This window comes from Cyanistes caeruleus, chromosome 5 (assembly GCF_971803275.1).
Source record: "Cyanistes caeruleus chromosome 5, bCyaCae1.hap1.1, whole genome shotgun sequence".
In the NCBI taxonomy this organism is placed as follows: Eukaryota; Metazoa; Chordata; class Aves; order Passeriformes; family Paridae; genus Cyanistes; species Cyanistes caeruleus.
The window spans coordinates 13,502,457-13,522,437 of NC_141705.1; the positions used below are offsets into that span (position 1 = coordinate 13,502,457).

The 19,981-nt window shown below is 39.3% G+C and overlaps 1 protein-coding gene across 1 annotated transcript; it reads right to left on the bottom strand.

Annotated features, from left to right (window-relative positions):
- Positions 1-260: 260 nt before the first annotated feature.
- On the bottom strand, positions 261-19,730 carry WDR1 (WD repeat domain 1). Its single transcript, XM_086891669.1, has 15 exons — positions 19,436-19,730; positions 19,034-19,155; positions 14,857-14,947; positions 11,909-12,056; positions 10,445-10,625; positions 8,593-8,670; positions 7,845-7,925; positions 7,493-7,726; positions 6,589-6,676; positions 5,677-5,833; positions 4,947-5,034; positions 3,828-3,938; positions 3,186-3,359; positions 1,947-2,091; positions 261-1,657 (listed from the first exon to the last, which is right to left on the bottom strand). The coding sequence occupies exons 1-15, from the start codon at positions 19,449-19,451 to the stop codon at positions 1,548-1,550; spliced, it is 1,824 nt and encodes a 607-aa protein (XP_086747795.1). The 5' UTR covers positions 19,452-19,730; the 3' UTR covers positions 261-1,547.
- Between the last annotated feature and the right edge of the window lie 251 nt (positions 19,731-19,981).

The window sequence follows — 19,981 nt, forward strand, 5'->3', positions numbered from 1 at the left end:
AAACTGGTAATAGAGAGACACAGTAAACACAAAGAAAACAAGAGGCCAAAATATCCCACTTCTTAGAAGAAGAAGGAAAAAAAAAAAAGAAAAATCTATGCACCTGTTTCACTGTAGATGCTGGTTTGTAGGCTAGGAGACATTATGATCACCACTCCGAAAAAGAAATCAACATTTTTCCTTTGCAAAAGATGTTTTATCAACGTTTCATTTTTGCAAGGCAATTTTTTTTTTCAGCAATTGAGCAATAGGCCACAGTATGAGAAGCAGCAAAAGCATTTTATTTGCTGTATAATTAGTGTCATTAGAAATATGATTGGTAAAAAATACACGCGAGTCCACACAGAAAGGAAAGCTTAATAAAACCCAAAGACAACTGGAAAGGTGGTGGTGGTGGTAGAGATTTAGCAGAGAAAATATTTTTTTAAAAGTCTTCCAAGGTTCTAGACAGCAACAACTCTTTTTGGCCATCAGAGGTGGTAACAAATCTTCCTACTACTTTGCATCAGAGTGTCCTCCTCCACCCTTGCTGGACTGCTAGCTTCAAATCACTTAAACATACTGTGGAGTGTGAGAAGGGAACTAAACACAACATCGGGATCTCTTCGCATGAGGTAACGCTTTCATGCAACTGTTCTGCACATGCAAAGGCATAAAACTTACTGAGCAAACACCATCTTCTCAAAAATCACTTCAAGTCATAACAACACTTCACTTTGTTTAATTCCTGTATTTTCCAAAAGGTGGTAGAAGTACTGCATTTTTTTAAACAATAACATGCTTGTCCTCCTTCAAACAGAAAATATCTTTAATCTTTGAAACAGTATGATTTCTTTCTCTGACACTGAAATGACGAGACAGTCTTAATTCATGAAAGCAACAATTGTGTTTCTGAAGCAACAAGTTGCCACAACGATTATTTGTAAACATTATACCCACAACAGTAAGTACATTAAAATCCCACACTTCCACCTTAAAATAAACCACAAAGATTTGACATGAAATACATAAAAAGTTTATTATGTATGTACCCCATCTTCTTATCTGGAGGAGAAAATCTGAGGCAACAGTTTGGTGCAGTATAGAGAAGCAAAGCAATATACAGTAGCTGCACACAGCTTGATTGGTTTCAGACCACAACTAAATACTCTTACTATGACTGTTAGTACAGAAATGTTCTGTAATTAGAAAAAATGAGAAGTATTACTCTCATGCTGTACAGTCTTACGTTTCTTGGTTAGAAAAGTACAACTGATTGAGTTGGAATCTTTTGCGCCTGAACCTTGCACACCAACTTGTTTGGCTGTTGCCTCTGGAATGTTCAGCACAAAGGTTAAGCTCCAGACATAATTTAAGTGCTTTTCATGTGCAAACTGTTACTCGCTAAAGCTTTCAAAGTACATTTAATTACAGATATGAACACCCTGTAAAGATATGAGGATATGACAGCAGACCCAGAGGCCAATACAGATTTTTAAAGAGAAGTACTATGTTCCACTGCAGTAGTTCTAGTCCCTGATTAGGTCCTTCCAAAGAGGGGGCTTATTTCAATTGTAGGAGATAGACCACTCTTTAACAGAAGCATCGTGGGATGTTGTTACCAGAGTATGTTCATCCAACCACGCCAAGCCGCTTACGTGATGTAGTCTGTGGGCATCTGTATTGCAGTGCAAAGTAACAGAAAAGAATTAGGAATGCTGGGTTGACAACTTCAGCACATTCCAAATATGATTTTGAGCTGCATTAAATACTAGTTCTGGATTTTAAAAGTAACTACAAAAATAACAGAATATTTCCAGCTAGTGTGGCTAGATAGATATTAAAACAAAGGCTAAATTACTCTGGGAACATTCAAAGCCTGCTTACCATTAGCCTATAAAAAAAACAGTGCTGGATTTCAAGAACTACTAGAATCTTTCAAAAGTATTATGTTGAAGAAAACATACCTGGTATCTTGACTCTGGTCTCTGGATCACTCACAGTCCAAACATATACCATCATGTCCATGCCTCCAGAAGCAAAGTGTTCATTGTCTGGTGACCATGCAATACAAACAACTTTTGCATGGTGTCCGTAGAAGACATTATGCTCCTATTTGAAAATTAGGGAGACCAGGGTTATTCCAGTAGTTAAAGCTACTTCAAGAACGAGCTTTCAATGTGCAGCATCAGAACATGCTACTGCAAGACTCCAGACAATGTACATCTCAGGTGCAGATGCACAAAGCAAATAAAGTGGTGGCTTCATCTTAAATAGTGGTTTTTTTACAAAAGGGGTTTGCATTTTATCAGCCCAAGACATTTTTCTATGAAAGCTTGATCTGTTAAGTGCATATGCAATTTAGAGGCTTCTAAAATAGTCCCCACAGATGTTTCTCAAGGCAAAATTATTTTAAATTTTTATGTAGAAAATGGAATGTTTTTTGTGGAATGCCATCCTGCCTTTTTACTTCAGTGTTGTTTCAGACAAAGTTTAAGGAGTTTACAGGCTGATACACATTGACTGCTTGGGCTGAAAAGTGGAAATTGCCATTTTTTTTATTTTTGGTTACACGGCAGTAGATTGGCAGATACAGAAAGATTCCCTGTCCTAACATATTCCTTTCATAGCTCAGTCTTTACCACGGAACTGTGTGCCAGAGCCAGCAGAATCTTATTGCCAATCTGCTTTATTTACTTCATTGAATTTTATTGTACTGCACGATTCTTATCAAACTGAGCCTACATTCTTGACCATTTTACAAAAACGCACACAAGTTCTCAAACAGACATTGCATCTGTTTTGTTATTTCCTTTAAAAAACAACTAAGCAACGAACTAGTGGTTCAGGAGACCCAAAGGAACGATTTGTACTTAACTACCGCTAGTCTGTGGAAATTCATCTCCATCCTTTTTTTAAATATGCATTTGTTGTTAGATGGGTTTCAGTGCATTCCCAGCAGCCAACCTATGCTGCACATTTCCTCAACTTTTTTACAGTCTGGAGGGTTCACACAAGCTGCTGTGTATAAACGACAGTACTAGCCCAAAATAGCAGGTAAACAGTCACAGAAACATCAAATTAACAGCAATGATTTACAATTAAACCTCAGCAGCTACAATGTACTTCACTACAACAGATTTAGACATGAGCTGTCAGACAATTTGCATTTAAACAAAGACAATTCTCACTACAACAATTCTTACCGAGTAGCCATCAGCAACACTAAAGACAGTGACAACTTTGTTTGCATCACAGACTGCAAGAAAGGCACCATCGTGAGAATATGCCAGGTCAGTAACAGGACCTTTAGCTTCCAAAGTCTTATCATCACTTTTCAAAGAGGTTCCTTGGATTGAATACAAATGGACATTCCCATCCTGCAAATTAATAGCAATGAAGGAGAAAAGGTAAAAAAATAATTTTACAATAGAAAGAATGCTGCAATTTTTTGCATTAATTTGGTGTAGTAGTACTTATGTTAAGAAAAGGTTTAGACAACCTGTAAAATGTCATTTATGCTGGCTACAATCCACCCAATCTGTAAATAAACCCCTTTTCTAGAATTTGCCTACTTCAAGAACACACTGTGTAAAAACAATTTGGCAATGGCAATTTCAAAACAGAAAATACAGAAAAGAAGTGAAATAGACTTTAGATCACAATTGTGGTGGAACCCGGTGAATGAAAGCCCAGGAACACCAAATACACAGTTTACTTTAACAACAGTGATGCTGTTAAAAATTTTCACCTACCATTTCTCAACACAACACACTTATTACTATTGAATGCTTCTGCTACTTGCTCCAGTGTTCAAAGCAGTACAATTTTAGGAAGTGCAACCTTACCGCTCCTCCCACTGCTACTGTACTTCCTGCAGGGTGAATGGCTACAGCTTCTGGCTCATAGCCAAGGTCATCAACTGCAAAACACTTTTTCTTGTCTTTCATCAAGACAATCTGTAAGTAGAAAACCAAAAACTAAGACACTTCTCTTCAAAGTACCTAATAAAACTATTACTAAGCCACATTTCTTAGTCATAAATACAAATCCCCTCTGGTTGCTCAGAAGTTTATTGTATTCTCATCTTAAGGGAACAGTTTCATTCTTAAAAAAAAATAAAAATTAAGAAATGCCTACATGTGGTGTCTAATCTGCTGTACTGCAGTATTCATGTGTTCTAAATCACACAGTGCAGGGCATTCTCCACTGCCTTCAGCTTTACTTCACTTGGTTTGAACATGAAATAAACATGGACAAACCAGTATTTTTAGCAATGCATATTCCCTTCCTGGTCCATAGTTAAAGGGAGGGAGGCAGGACCAAATTAGTAGCAAGTTAGTGCTGTGGTGTTGAACTTCAAAGGCTATTTCCTACTTGTTCTATGCTATGGTTAACTGGGATTAACTCACATGAAAACAGGTTTGGACAACACTATCAAATGTCCCAAACACAATGCCAGCACCCACACAGAAAGCATAAATCATTAGAAGTTAATAATGTTTTGATGTAAGAGAGACTTGGTGCAATGTCTCCCGTTTTCTGTGCCCTGCATACTAGTGGCAAGCAAGCTAGAGCTGCTTATGCTGTACAAAAGCAATAGTTAATTGGTTAGTGGGATTAATTGAAAAAAAAACAACAAAAAACACATCCTTTTGCCAAAATCATGTCACTGAACAAATCTGGCAAGAGCACAACTCTGAGGTTTAATCTTCCAGCACAAAGCTGTGTTGATAACAAATACAGATGCATCCACACAAGGGCCTGTCTGAAATTTAGACCTGTACATAAATGTGAAATTGGTACAGGATGCAAAAAGACATGGCTATCAAGTATCCTGCTGAATTATGTTCCCTATAGGTCTAATTAGGAAATTCTACAGATGTGTAAGGTAATCCCACAGTAAATGTTACCATACTTGGCATTATTAACACAGCAATAGTCTATATCCACATGTTAATACTTACTTGTCCAATGCATAAAACTACAGTATAACCACCAGGACCCACAGCTAAACATTTTGGCTGAACATCCATTTTCACAGCATCCTGGCCACTGGAAGAGGATGTGCCAAGGTGGAGAAGCAGGAAAGACAAAGAGGGAAGAAATTATTCCATGTCTACCATTATTTTAAATTGCCCATTCAAATAATCACTCAATCATCAAGAACATGCATAAATTAATTTTCTTATCTATTAATCTGCAAAGTTTCCTACTGTTTTGTGTTTAAAGCTTTACTATCTCAATCAGGTAGTACATCTTTGAAATGAAAGTCAATGTTACTATACTACAGTTTAATTTTTAAACTAACTAGATTATCTTAACAGGATTCTTTAAATTCTGGTTTCCATGAAGAAACAGCTGTGTCACACTCCTCCTAACCACATTTATCTTCACTATCCCTGGGTATCTACAAATCACAAAGCAGACACCTGTCCTACAGCCCTTAACTAAGTCACCCAAGACAAGACAGGTCTCCATCTGACCCATGGAAGGGATAAAGCAAATTGAAAAGCCTGGGATGCATTTCTCAATGTCAGAAAAAAGCAAAAGGTTGGTACCGCACGCAATCATTTCCAGTTTCCATGGCAACATAAAATCTAAATAAACTCCAGCATTTATATTTACCATATAAAATCAGAAACATTCTTGCTGTAAAATAATTATACTGCAATAAAAGGTAACATTTTAACTAACCTGTAATCTCTCTTGCTAAGGTTGGTATAGCGCACAGTGTCATCCATACTGCAGGTGACCAGCTGGTCCATTTCATCCACTGCCATTCTAGAAACCTGGTTTGTGTGGCCTTTCCCAGAAAAGCCATCATTCTCTCCAGTTTCAGAATCCCAATAATGTGCATAATAGAATTAAGGAACATTTGAAGATACTGGTGAAGTCAGATTCCACACCATAAAAAGTTAAATAATTGACAGAACAGCTAAGGTTAGATAGAAGTGGCCTCTTGAGATTTAGTCCAACCTGATATTTAAATTGGTGTCATCTACAACAAGCTGCAGGGTTCTGTAAGGTTTTGAGTAACTCTAGGAATGGAGACTCTGCAAGCTCCATGGATAACCTAATAATATTTATTAAGTTAAACTCTGATGTTCTGTAACTAAATGCTAAATGGCCTACCAGAAACAGTAGCAAATAGTGGAATAATAAACACTAGGTCTGAAACTAGAAGTAGTTTTTAAAGTAGTTAGAAGCCCTTGTAACACTGGCTTTTCCCTCATATGATAAAGGACTGTAGTTGCAACTGTAAGCTTCAGAATGCTGGAAATGTAACTTTCTGCATATTCTGTCATAAGTGGAAAATATGTATTGGTGTTTCTGGATGTTACAAGAGGCTAATTCATATATTTACTTGCTCCTCCATACTCTCAAGCTACCTATCATGAAGAAGCAACAACTGAAAATTAAGAGCTGGCTTATATTTAGCAGGAAAGTGTGGCAGCAGCTAGTAAAACAGGAAAGCAAAATAAACTGTAGACAAAATATTCACTTGTGTACAATAAACTTTGTCTTTGGCAAAGCTTTTTTTCACCTCTCCTAATGAACTCTCAGACTTTAAGACTAGAACAAGTATCACTATTAAATAAAGGATATTAATATGACCATCATTACTTCCAGAGTAAATATAGGACTTTCCACCATTTTTGTGCACCGTAAGACACTGAATTGATTTACTATGACCCTGTGAATGGGACATAAATAATTACTGATGAGCAATTTTTAACACATACATACACCTATTTGAGAAGAATTATAGGTTATTCAGAAAATAACATGCTATTCACAAGCATTAAAAGTCACCCAGCATAAAAACCACTATTTTACAGTGCAGTCACTTAACTGTTATAGCACTGCTATTGCCATGTCCTTGATGAGAAACAATAAGCACCATGGATGTCCTTATTAGCCTGATGAGCCAAAATACTTTTGTAGTCTTTTCATCACTGCTTTTCAAGCACTTTATGATTCAGGGAAGAGGACTAAAAATGGTCACGTACCCACACCAACTTCCAGAATTATAGCAGTGATGGCAAAAATCTGGGACGTTGTTTCTAGTTCATGTAAAAATGTAAGTTCCCATGAGAGAGAGTCTTGTGTCAGTGAACTCTTTAAATCCTAAAATTAAAGTTTGACTGCAAGGGAACCCTAATCACCTTGTCCACAATACACTAGTTCTGGAAGAATGAGACATCACTGGTAGTTTTCTATCTATGCTCTATTTCTTTTCTCATCTCAAGAGTGCTTAAAAGCTGCAACAAAAAAGTAAGTTGATAACATTAATTAAAATTAAATAATCAGTCTGGGAATTTTCACAAAGCACAGTCTCACACATGTAAATAGCAACTTCTTAATTCATATGACTTCAAGAAAGTCACACATAGCTCATTTGGTAATGCTAATTTAACAAAGCTGTTTTTCAATAGATACTATTCCACCTTGACAGGTTCAATCACTGAGTCATTACACAAACTCATAAAGTAACAGAACTTTAACCTACCTTTATGACACGTAAAGGCTTATTTGGATTGTTCTTGTCCAAATAATTGATATAGCCAGACAGGGAGATAGTCAGTAAATGCTCTTTCTGCCACAAGCAACCCAGCTGCTGATCCAACACGTTTGATCCCATGTTAAAAGTATTTACAATAGAATTAGCACCAACATCCCAGATCTTAGCAGTTTTATCTCCAGAAGCAGAAAGCAACTGACTACTGTCAGGGCTCCAACTAATCTGTAAAAACAAATGTCACCACAAGACAGTAAATGCATTTATTAATCCAAGACTTTGCAGTTCATTAACTGGGTAATGAAACACTATGGATCATTTGCACAAATGAAATGATACTTACGGCATAAATACCTCCATCGTGTGCTTTGCCTCCACCAAGAGCGCACACCTTCTCTCCAGTCTTCCCATCATAGACAAAAATCTTAAAAAAGCACACAGAAATACAACTTAAAGCAAAAAGCAGTAATAGAAAAAAACTTATATAGTGTCTGACACTTTGGTACACTAGACTCCTTTCTAAGGAGAGGCACAAGCTATGCTGCACTGAATAACTAAGACTAAATGACTGAGATGAAAATTGTTAATAATCACAGCAAGTCTCCTTCCAGACATTTGAAATTCTGGGAGATGTTACAGTTTTAACTCCTGCTGTGATGACAGCTGCTTATCACAGCTGTCATGGGAGTCTGCCCTCTGAGAAGGGCAAGTTACCCATGGCAAATGAGTCACTGTCAACCTGCCCTTACCAGTAGGGAGTACACATGGAGCTGGGTTGCTATCTATGAAATTCTGTATTTCAGCTAGACCTCTCAGGATCATAACATACATATTCCAAAAGTACAACATGTTCCTGCCAAAATAACTGTAGGAGAATGCTAGGGAGATGGAATAGGGAAAAAACCTGAGTAAGAATAGTCTGGTTATTACCACTTATCAGTTATTACAGATTTACAGGAGGCTAGTTAAAAGTTTAAACTCGTGGCATTAAAAAGAAGCAACATGGATTTTACAAAACTAATCCTATACCAAAAATGCACAAGAAAATCTTCTCATGCTAAAATCAATATAAAGAGTTCCTTGTTTTTTACCTGCCCATCTGCACTAGCTGTAGCAAATCTGTTCCCATCAGGAGAAAACCTCACACAGTTCACAAACCGTGTATGGTCCTGTAGAAAAAACATAAGAATTGGCAAACAAAAAAAGAAAAGACCATTTTACATAGAAGACAATCTAGTAACAATGAAGTTCTCTTATATGTGAACCATAAATTAGCTGTATAGGAGATGCTTGCAGTAGAAAATTTCTAGGAGGCAAGTTTAGCCGCTATCTGAAGAGAATCATGGGGACCAAGGACAGTCCAGGGAAGACACTGACACCATTACTGATGTAGTTAAAACAACTCAGTGCATACCAGGAGAATGATTACCCAGTTTCAGGGATAAGTAGTAAAAAAGTCAGATGCAGCCTACATGCAAAAATAAGATTCTTCCCCAGTGAGTTTTATACACACAAGAGTACTTTACACTTCTCATTGAAAAAAAAACCAAAAATGCACAGGCATGAGGAATAAGTTATTATTTTACTGAAATTCCATTATTCCATTTCTGGGAGACTGCATTAGTGACAGTTCTGTGAAGCAATGAGGCAAGACTGATGTATGCTCCCCAAATAGACTATTTACAAGTAGGAGACTATTCAAACCATGCAAACTAGAAAACACACGTTAAATAGGGAAGCACCACAATGAGGCCAAAGCTCCCATGCAGAGAGATTTGGAAGACTATTTTAAGTATTATGGAAGGCAGGTTCTAACCTACTTTCTTCAACCACACTTTTTTTTCACGCCAGTGATACTGCAGGCTCTAATCTAAACCATACAACAACCCATACCAGAATCCCATATATCAACCCAACTATCACTTTAAAAGGAAGACTGCATCACATACCAGTCTAAGCAGCACTGGTAGGCAATTTGGACTTCAGAGTTCCAAAAGAACCAGCTTAGCAAAATGCAAGTATCAGCTTAAGTTCAGAAATATATTAGGCAACTACATCACTTCATTGGATTGCAGAGCTCAAAACAATTCCTATTCTAGAATTGGAATGGAATCCTTACTAAAGTCAGCATATGAAGACTACTCAAGGCTCATGTGTAAGAAAATAAAAAGCTTACTACACCATTTTTAACACTTAAATACAAACTAAACATTTTGCATCTACTATTACAATAACATCCAATATCTTCACAATAGTTTGAGGCAAGAGATCTCCTGCCATCAAAACAGCTGCAGATGCTGGTGGCTTTTTATTTTCTTTGGCCTTATGCAGCAATGAATACACCTTCACTGTGGTAGTTCCAGCCTTTGTTTAATTTAAGAGATTGTAACAAGCAGAATAAGAAACTAAGTTAAAAGGAATGTAGAAGCAGAAGACTGACCACACAAGTTACATACCCATTCCATGAAATCAAGTTATGCTTTCAAACATCAGCTCTCACCCTTTCTAAGTTGCCCTGGGATTTCAGATTTGTGCACTCTTTATGGATGGGAAAATTCCATTAAAATTACCAGATTTCTTGAATTGTGCACCTTGGAAAGCTTTAAGAAATTCTACACACATCTGCACTGGGAAACAGAGCTCTGAAAGCATCAACAGAACCAATAAAACAGCCTTCTTTATCCCTTCCATGGCTTAGTGACAATGAAAAAAGAATATTGGAAAAAGTGTTTCAGATTCTGTTTTTAACCAATCATTTACTTTGGTTTTTTTGTCCCGAGATGAACATTTGGTTACACATGGTTTTAAGAAACCCACTTGACACCAGCTATGCTTCAAAGCGGGGGAAGTGAACTTCTGTTTTTAACAGCTGGTTGTGGTAAGACCTGCAAGCTTGTTGGAAACGGCACAGTTCAACAGAGCCACATCTAAACTCAAACTCACGCTTAGTGTAAACTTGAACTTGAATGGCGGTCCCTCAAAGAAAGCAGCACAGTTGTCATCACTGCCAGTTGCCAGACGATATGGTCTTGTTTGCTTAATGTCCACACTATTGATCACTTTATTGTGCCCAGTAATCTCACCAACTGAAGAGCCACTATCCCACAGGAACACTGCTCCAAATCTAGAAAAGCACACAATAACTACAATTCATAAAAGTTAAACGTACATTAACTCCTTTAACATCTGCAAACTGCAGATTTGAGTGCACTCAAAGAAAAGAAATTAGGTCATCTCATTAATCTCATGCAAGCGCATCACAGTTCCCTGAGGGCTATTTGAGATCTTGCTGGTGAGAGATTCTAATCTTCAATAGGAGACTTTTGTTGAAGGGGACAAACAATCAGATTTTGTATATAAAACTTTAAAATTCAGAGATCCGATGTACGTTCCTCACTAATACAAGATTTATGCCTCATTAAGATAAGGTTTATAAAAGAAAGCAGTAAATTACTCCATCTGCCTAGCCACAACAGACTGGAGAGAGCTAGGATAACAATGGCACTGGATCACAATTATCTATTTAGCCTAGATTGGGTACCATCACTTTTACAAATATTATTCCTTAAAGATTCAAGGAAATAAGAGTTTTAAAAGCATTTTTGACAGTTCTTACACTAAATCACCTTAGAAAGAAACCTCAATATAATCAATACCTAGGCACTAAACTGCCAGAGCATTGCTATTTGAAAGGCCTTCTTTAGAATCCCTTCAACAATATTCCAGACTGAAAGTGCATCCACAGAACAGGAAGCTGGCCAGGTTTTTGAAGGAGAGCAAATTCACATTGTATCTACCCAGAGGCACATGAAGCAATGGAGGATAGAGAGTCTCTTTCAAGGACACAGTACAGGGATTAAACAATGGTTCAGGGGACTAGGGAACAGCACCACATGATGCTTTTCATCCCTTTAGGCATAAGACTACGTGGTCTGGACTCTTCTTTAGAAGTTATGACAGTCTTTGAACATTAAATGGAGGACACAAACCTATCTGGGCATCTCATTTAGTCAGGTAAAAGACAATTGCTTGCTGTCCTTTCATTAAACTACCATAATAAAGCCTAAAAATATAAGTATGTTGCCAAGTGAGAAAATTGAGATACACTTTTTTTTTTAAACTCTTATTCAACCAATTGAATTAGACCATGAGTCCAACAAGTGAAGGAAGAGGGGAAAAAATACCTTGTCTTCCCCTTATTAGAATTTGGCAAAAAATCCATCAAACAGCTATCCTTGAATGTAATACCCACCTACCTCTAAGAAACAAGACAGGGAAAAAGCAATGACTTCATTCCACTGAAGAATTTTAAAAGCTTTCTGCAAGGAACTTGCTTTGATAGAATGTAGAGGTTTACAGTAAATGCATGTATGTATAAACACACACCAACACAAAAGAATTACTCACTTTTCCCTTCCTTCTCCAACCACAGCAATTCTCTTGCTGTCTTCAGTCCACGCAAGGTCCTTTATTTTTCCTGCAAATGGCTGATACTCATACTTCAGCAGGTGTTCCTTCTGTGTAGTATCCCAGATTCTCAGCTTTCCAGAGACATCTGCCATAATAAAATAGAATATAACTATTGTTCCAGCATGACTCAGTCACATGACTCATCAATCTGCCAGAGTACAGATTTTCAGCTACACTGAACACTTGTACTATGGACCTACTACCTTACCCTATTACAATTACTACAAATCCCTTTACTTAGGAATGGTGAAGACTATATCCATTTCAACAAATTAGGTTTTTAACCAGATATTACAATTCAAAACATGCAGTACCAAATACAACAGAAGGAGAAAACATTTACAGACATGTGAAAAAGCTGCACAGTAAGAGTAGAAACTTTAATGTCATCAGCTGGTATGTGTTAAGTATCTGTTACACAAAGAACAAGCCAGCCCAGCTCCCCTGCCCAGCAGCTACAAGACACCTCACTGCAAAGTAAGCCACCCTACCCCTATAAAAAGGGAGCAGCCCCAGTGGACAGTGGTTGATGCACTACAATTTGTACCTTCAAAGAAGACCTGTTTTGCATACAAATATCAGGCATATGTAGACATACAAAGAGATTTCTGTCCACAGAACTCAATTCATACACGTCAGTGTGCTTTTTCTATACAGAAGCATGTACACACTTAATGGTGTGGATGCCTGCACTATCTGGAATACTAGACAGGAGTGCAACAGAATATTCAGGAACAGTAATGTCAAAAGCTGCAGACATGGCACAAGCAGTTAACAATTTAAGACTTAAGACAATGAAAGCTCCCTGGCTCACTGTTTCCACTGAGTATTGTAAAACCCAAGAGCTGTTCAGAGCAATTACTGTGGTACAGGATTGTAACCAGAGGAATTGTTCTATACACAGACAAATTTACACATCTCTAATGAAACCCACACAGAAAAGTCGGTGTGTATTGTACCCTTCAAAAAAAGCCACTGTTTTAGAATAAACCACATGCTAAAATGTGCATCTGTCAACTCATCAGAATGCTTAAATCCTGTTCACCATTTATTGGGGCATCTTTACAATTAAATTTAAACATACAGCCACCCTGAATCTTTGGGACATGGCCATTCACTTCTGCTAAAAGGACATCATGAGAATTTTATAGAGAGAATTTGTTCTTGAAGCAGAATTTTAATGCAGACTTTACAATCTAATTGTTTCCTCCATCTATTAAAAAGACACAGAGCTTTAACTTTGCATTATCTCCCATTACTTCGTCTGCAGTAAGAGAAATTACCATAAAAGCCAAACACATATTGCCAAAGGTCTGTCTCGTGAAGCACAAGAAGTATTAATGCAGGCTGCATGGCTAATGCAGATTTATAGATAGAGAAATGAATCTTACATGTTATACTTAGAAACAGCTTAAACAGCCTGGTCATCTATCCTCAGACCCCATGCTCAGCACTATCACAAAACTATTTATAAATGACATACAGAAGACACTTTTTAAGGGAAATATTGCAACCTAAACTCTTTCGCTTGGGTATGACAAAAATTCTGAGAAAAAACAACCAAATACTTCCCTAGCACAGTATCTATTACTGTTCTTTTACAAAAGACTAGAAATCCAAGAGACTACAAGAAAAAATTAGGTAGTTCTTCTGAGTATTAAGTGCTACACAAACCTAGAGCACCAAGTTTGTAGAATACAGAATGCAAACTGGGTTTTAAGAGGGTATTCAATTTGACACATGGTCCACACACAAGACTGAGCCAAGAAAATCTTGGCTGTGGTCCCTTTCAGACAAGAATGTGAGAAAAGGGGAAAAAAACCCAAAACAACCAGCTCTGCTATCAGTGTTCTTAAAGGTTCCCCAGTATTTCAAAAATACTTATTCTAATATTACTTTCTGATATGAAGGAAAGCAAGAAGGATAGGACATTTTACATTTTAAAAAATAAAGTTCCCTTGGAATTGCTGAAAGAGAAACTCCTGTTCTACTAAGACCTTTGCAGGAATCTGTGCTCCCTTTCTAAAGGGCTCATATTCAGAATGATTTCTTTTCAGATACATTGCACAGAATATCTCTGTATTTGGGCACATTACTTGCTCCTAAAGCACTTCTAATTGACAATAGCAAACATTTTTTTTTTTAATCTATATATTAGCTGCAAATCTTTGCAAGAAATACAAGTTACAGTATTGTATTTATCAATATTCTTCATTGTGTACCACTCCTCCTGAAAAAAAACTCAATTATGTGATGCAAGCTTCTAATAAAAAAGGTTTGTTCAGTTCTTTGGTAGTCAAAAACTGCTATAATATGGGAAATTCAGACTGTAAAAAATCATGTTACACATCCTCAGACTATTGATTCATATGCGTTATACCGAAACTGAGACTCAGCCCCTTTCCCTGCTAACTTGCCAAGGAAAGCTTTTTTTAGCTCAGGTTAAAAAGTAACAAAAGTCATAAATGTTGCCAAATTTGGTCAAGAAGAAGGGAAAAGAAAGGAGCACACACTGTTTTAGAACCCCTACCCTGCCCATAAAGTATCAAAGTTTATGAACATCACAAACAATAGTCCTGTATTTCAAAAATAACTTTTCACACTGTTATATTTACACAAGTCTTCATCATACTAAGTATTTAGGGTTCATTTCCAGGTTCTTTCTTTATTGAAATAACACATTTTTAAAAGACCAAGAATGTCACTAAGCTCACTGCTTTGAGAAAAAGGTTAGAGGAACAAGGACATAAATAATTTCTCCTTCAGAGATGTGTAAGTAATTCCATCGAAGCACATCCCACTGACTGCATATTCCACGCACACAGGAGGTGTTACTACTGTTTTACCTGCTAAAGTTTGTAACTTTAACAGCACGGATACTTTACCTCCAGAGGCTATGTAGAATCCACTGGGAGCATACTTGGCAACTACAACCTGGTGGGCATGCTCAGTGTAGATGTCAGCAATTGCAGGATTCTATTTTAAAGGGGGGAAAAAAAAAAAAAGTTACACAGTTGTACCTCCTCCTTTTCAAAGGAATGAAATCAGAAATTCAACAATAAAATTCATAATTTCTCCCTGCACTCCCTTCTCTCAAACCCTGCCTTCCATCTTAAATTAAGCAATTGTCTAAAAGTGAGAAGTGCAGCAGACATTGCAGAACACTGCTGCCACTGAAGCAACACAGAACTTTCTAACAACTGACACAAAAAAAAAATTTCCTCTTGATGACCCTTTCTTCTCCAATACCTGCCAAACAATAGAAAAACACTCCAAAACAACAGGCCAAGCATCAGGCTCTCCTTTTTTGGGGCTAGCCCAGGGATAAAGCAGTTACCCTAGCGGAATACTAAATATGAGTTGTGCTTTGCAGCACACATCTAAAATTCTACTGTAGTCAAGTATGAAACTTAAGCCTGCAGTCAACCATAACACATGGCTGTTAATCATCACCATGTACCCAAAATCATTCAATAATCAATGAGACGTGCTAGGCTTGCTCTTTCTTGATAATTTCAATCTGCTTTAAAAGCCTGGTATGAAGAGCTGTACAGGAATTCTGAAAGAAATTCACTGTCACTCCACAATTTTCTCTTCAGTCTAAACTATGTTTTCAGATGTTTCAGGATGGACAATAAAATGAACTCTGTGTCTCAGTAAATCAGTAGTGTTATACAATAGAGGCACCACAAAAATCAAAAAGGGATGACATCAAGGCAAAAAACTGCTTTCAAATTAGTTGTATCAAAAAGTCACTCTGCACCCCTCTCAGTTATAGTGTGTGTATGCTACAAAAGTAATACACAACTCTTTAGAAACGTTTTTCTACCATTTAACAGGCTTGTCCCAGCTCCAGAAACTTGACTCATATGATCAAAACAAAATTCCATTTTAACTGCTATAATTAATACAGATTTATTCAATCAAACCAGAAAACCACCTGATGTTATGGTATGACTCAGCCATCCAATCAGGGAAAACTAAAACACCCGCTCTGTGTTAGAAAGCAGTCTCCTGCTCACAAGAGTTCTTGCTGTTGCAGTACTGTTACATCTCAGGAGACAGAATACAGCTTGCTCATGCAAAAAGGAGCTTTTTTTCATTCCTGCTTTTATGCATTGCTTGGGTGCATTGCAGCTCTACTTAAGCCAAAACCATATGCACTTACAGCATGCACATCCCTCTTCTTTTTGTGTCCAGCTGGATTTCACCTGAGCAAGACAAAATGTTTTCCCTATTCTATATCTGCATCACCTACATGTTCAGGGAGCTCAAATCCCCCCACATGTTGTTATTAATGGCATGGTAGGTGTTATTTTACAGCAAGAATCTCCAAGAGTCCAGGAAACTAAACAGAGACCAATTTAAAGGGTTAAATGAAAGATAAAGACTCAAATTTAAGATATGGCAAATAAATTCCAGAAACCAGGTAATAAGTTAGGGCTGTCAAACTGTACATTATTTATTCAATAGTATTATTTCTACTTGTAAAGGAAGTTTTCTAACTTGCTTTTTTTTTTTTATCAAGCCCAACCCCCCAAAAAAACACTTGTAAAAAGATATTTAAGGAGAAAATTACAGTGTGAGCTGGGATAAATGTAGTACCTAGATTAAACCAGCAGCGAGCTTATGTGGCTTATTTCAAACACTGAAACCAGAGCCACCACATATGAAAGTGAGCAGTTTCAGTTCCAAGCTTCAAAGTAGTCTTAGACCCATGAAGATAAAATATTAATGAAGTATGAAACCTTAAAAATATCACTAGTCTTTTTCACAGAGCCTTTCCAGCATTGCTCCAGAACTACTTCTTGCTTAAGGAAGTCTCTAGATCATGCTCAAAGATCAAGCATTAACCCTGAATGCTATATTCATCTGATTAGCTAATGCTAGATAGCTTTAGACTTAAGGAGAAAGGTGATCACTGCATTTTGATGACCTGTTTTTTTTTTAATTAGAGCACAACCATCCATTGGAGAACTGCTCATGAGGGGATTACACAAAGACCCCCAGCATTTCATGTTGTTGCTGCATACTATTAGAGAGGCTTCTGTATCAGGCAAAGAAGGAACAGCTCTTAACTAAGAGTGGACACACTTACATGTTGTCCTGAAAACTCAGCTTTTTGAGCTTGCTGACATAGTTTCTAAAGACTTTCCCAGGACAGTAACTGTAAACATAGATATGTGTACATTCTTTCTGATACACATCTTGTGATGGGCATCTCTCACAGCCAGTGCAGTTGGGAAAGTGTTATCCTGACCATCCAATCCCTGGCTGTGGTCAGAAACCTATAAATCCTGGAAGAAAAAAAGCTCTCTCTTCCTTTCAGCACACCTCAAGCTGTGTTCACGGGACCTATTGGTCTTCTGCAGCAACGCTTACAAGTTAGGTTACAAGCTGCAACATTCTCCAGCACAAGAGCCTCAGCAGAGGCTTTGGTCATTTTTTTGTGTTATTGCTACAATATATTCTGTAGTCACCTGTCAATTATTAACAGCAGCAAACTCCCCTTGTCAGTCGGGTCAGCATGAACTGCACCATAAAACTGAAGGATTTGTGACTTCCATTCTCACCTTCCCTTGAGAGTTTAAACAGTTTGAAGTCCCACAATCCCTCCTTGCCTGTTCTCAGGTCACCATGTGCCCTACACCCCCCAGCTCATGCTGGGGCTCACGTCTGGACTGGGCTAATCTTCAGTGAGCTCATTCAGGTAAAGCAAATTGCTTTCTTCCAATTGAACCTCCAAAATAGGGTCAGAAGAGCATTAATGACAGTGCAAGGGAGAAGGTCAGCACTCACGACTTGGTCAGAAACTGTAACGTAAGCAGAGTGGCTTTTCCCTCTTCTCTCATCACACTGTGTGTCATTACAGGGTTTAACTGGGGCTTCTGGTTTCAGAAACTTGAACTTTTCTTGATACCAAGAGCAAAACACTATTACAAAGACACTATGCCGACACTATGAATCCAGAGTGCAAGCTTACTTTTGGTTTTAAGTGGATGAATTTTAACTGATAGCAATCAAGAAATCTGCAAGGAATTAAGTTATTAGTAGCACTTATCTATTATGGCACGACATTGAAGAAATGTCTGAATATAGTGGGGGTGGTGAGAAAACAGCTCAGTTTACAAAGGTGATTTACAGAAGCAGCCACAAACAAATCCATTGTTGTGGAGACCTAAGAATTCCAGAGAGGTATGTCCTGCCCCTCCCCCTATAGCTCTTCCTGCTGCAGGCCAAATCTGCAGGAGCAAAGTAAATCTATGGGAGAATTTAATTTCCAAAAAACAAGCAATTACTTCGAAGAAATTTACTTTTTAAAAAAACAGTAGCAAAACAATGGCCTAAACATGTAACATTTCCTCCGCACTTTTCAAAGGGATGCCATCTTTAAAAAGAAATCATTCAAATAACTCTGTTAACATTTCTTTAGTTAGCCTCAGAGGAAAAAAGCAAACACAAACCTCCACACTACTGAAAACATTAACTGGGGCGTTCTAATATTTAATCGAAGAGCAAAATTCCCTGTGAGCAGGGCTGAAAACTTGCACCCAGCTAGTGATGGAGGCCAGCAGCTCATAACTGTTTTGATTCCTAGAGTTGGGGCTGGGTTGGGGGAAAGAAGCCGAAGATTTAAGATTCAGGTTTGCAAGTATTTAAATGCTTCCCTGACAGGCTACAGGTCCAAAACAGCGAAGAGGGAAGAACTCATTTATTAGGCAAACACAGCAATCAACTTCATAATAATGATACCTAAGAAGATAAACAGGGCCAACCAGAATATACCAGTCTCTCATCTCTTAAGCTCAGTTTACATGCGGAGAGGGAAAGAATTGCGCATTTTACCGAGATTTTCTACATGTTTTTACAGTCGCTGCCTATGTTTTTTATGCCTGAGTCATGCACTCTACTTATTCCCCTGCTGCTGATCACGGATCTGTGACCTCGATTGAAAGCACCAAGACTGAATGAAGCACAGGCTGCTAAAGGAAGGGCAAGGAGACAAAATGCAACTTAGAGAAAGCTTTACACCAGAAACCAAAATAAATCAAGATACATTACATCAACGTTTCTGATGACGACACATTTTCCATTGGTGTAAAGAAAATTGTTGCCCTTAGGATCACCTCCAATAATTTTGGAAACGCCTCGTTCAACCTGCGGAAGGCTGGCAAACACTTTTTCTGTGAAAAATAAAGGGAGAAAGGGGATAAAAAGAAAATTAATAATAATAAAAAGAATAATAAATGAAATTTTTAAAAATCAAAATAAAAGGAAGGCGCCGGATGCCTCCCCGCCACGGGCACACGCCCTGCCGGCAGCCGCCGGCACTTGTTGCTGTCAGCGGGCTCGGAGGCGCCGCCGGCTCCGCGCCGTCCCGCGGGGCCGCACGAGGCTCCGCAGCCCGCGGGGCCCCCGCTCCCCGCCCGGCACCTCGCCGCCCCGGCGCCCCCGCCAGCTTACTGATCTCGTACGGCATCTTCGCCCACTTGTTACGGCGGCGGCGGCGGCAGGCAGGGCCAGGGAAGGGCGGCGGGCGCGGCCGGGCCGGGCTCTGTGGCTCCGCTGCCGCCGCTCAGCCCCGCTCGGCCCCGCGGCGCGAACCAGGAAGCGCCCGCGCCGCGCGCCGCTCTCCGCTGCCTTTGACCATATATAGTCAACTCTGCTCGCGCCGCGCCGCTCCCCGCCAGCCCGCGCCGCGCGCCCTCCCCCGGAAATGCCGTGGGCTCGGCCGGGCCCGGCGGGGCCGCGCTGGGGCGGCCTCGGAGGCGGCCCCGCCCCGCGGGGAGCTGCGCGCAGGGCGGGCCGGGCCGGGCCGGGGCCGGGCGGGCGCCACTCGGCGGCTCTGACCGGCCTCGGCCGCGCCGCGCCTGCGCGGGAGCCGCTCCCCGCCGCGGCGCTCCCGGGTGCGTGCGCGGGGCGGTGCGTGCGCGTGCGCGGCGGCGGGACCGCGGCGGGCGGGGCTGCGCGCGCCGGCACCGCCCTGTCCCGGGAACGGCGGGCGGGAAA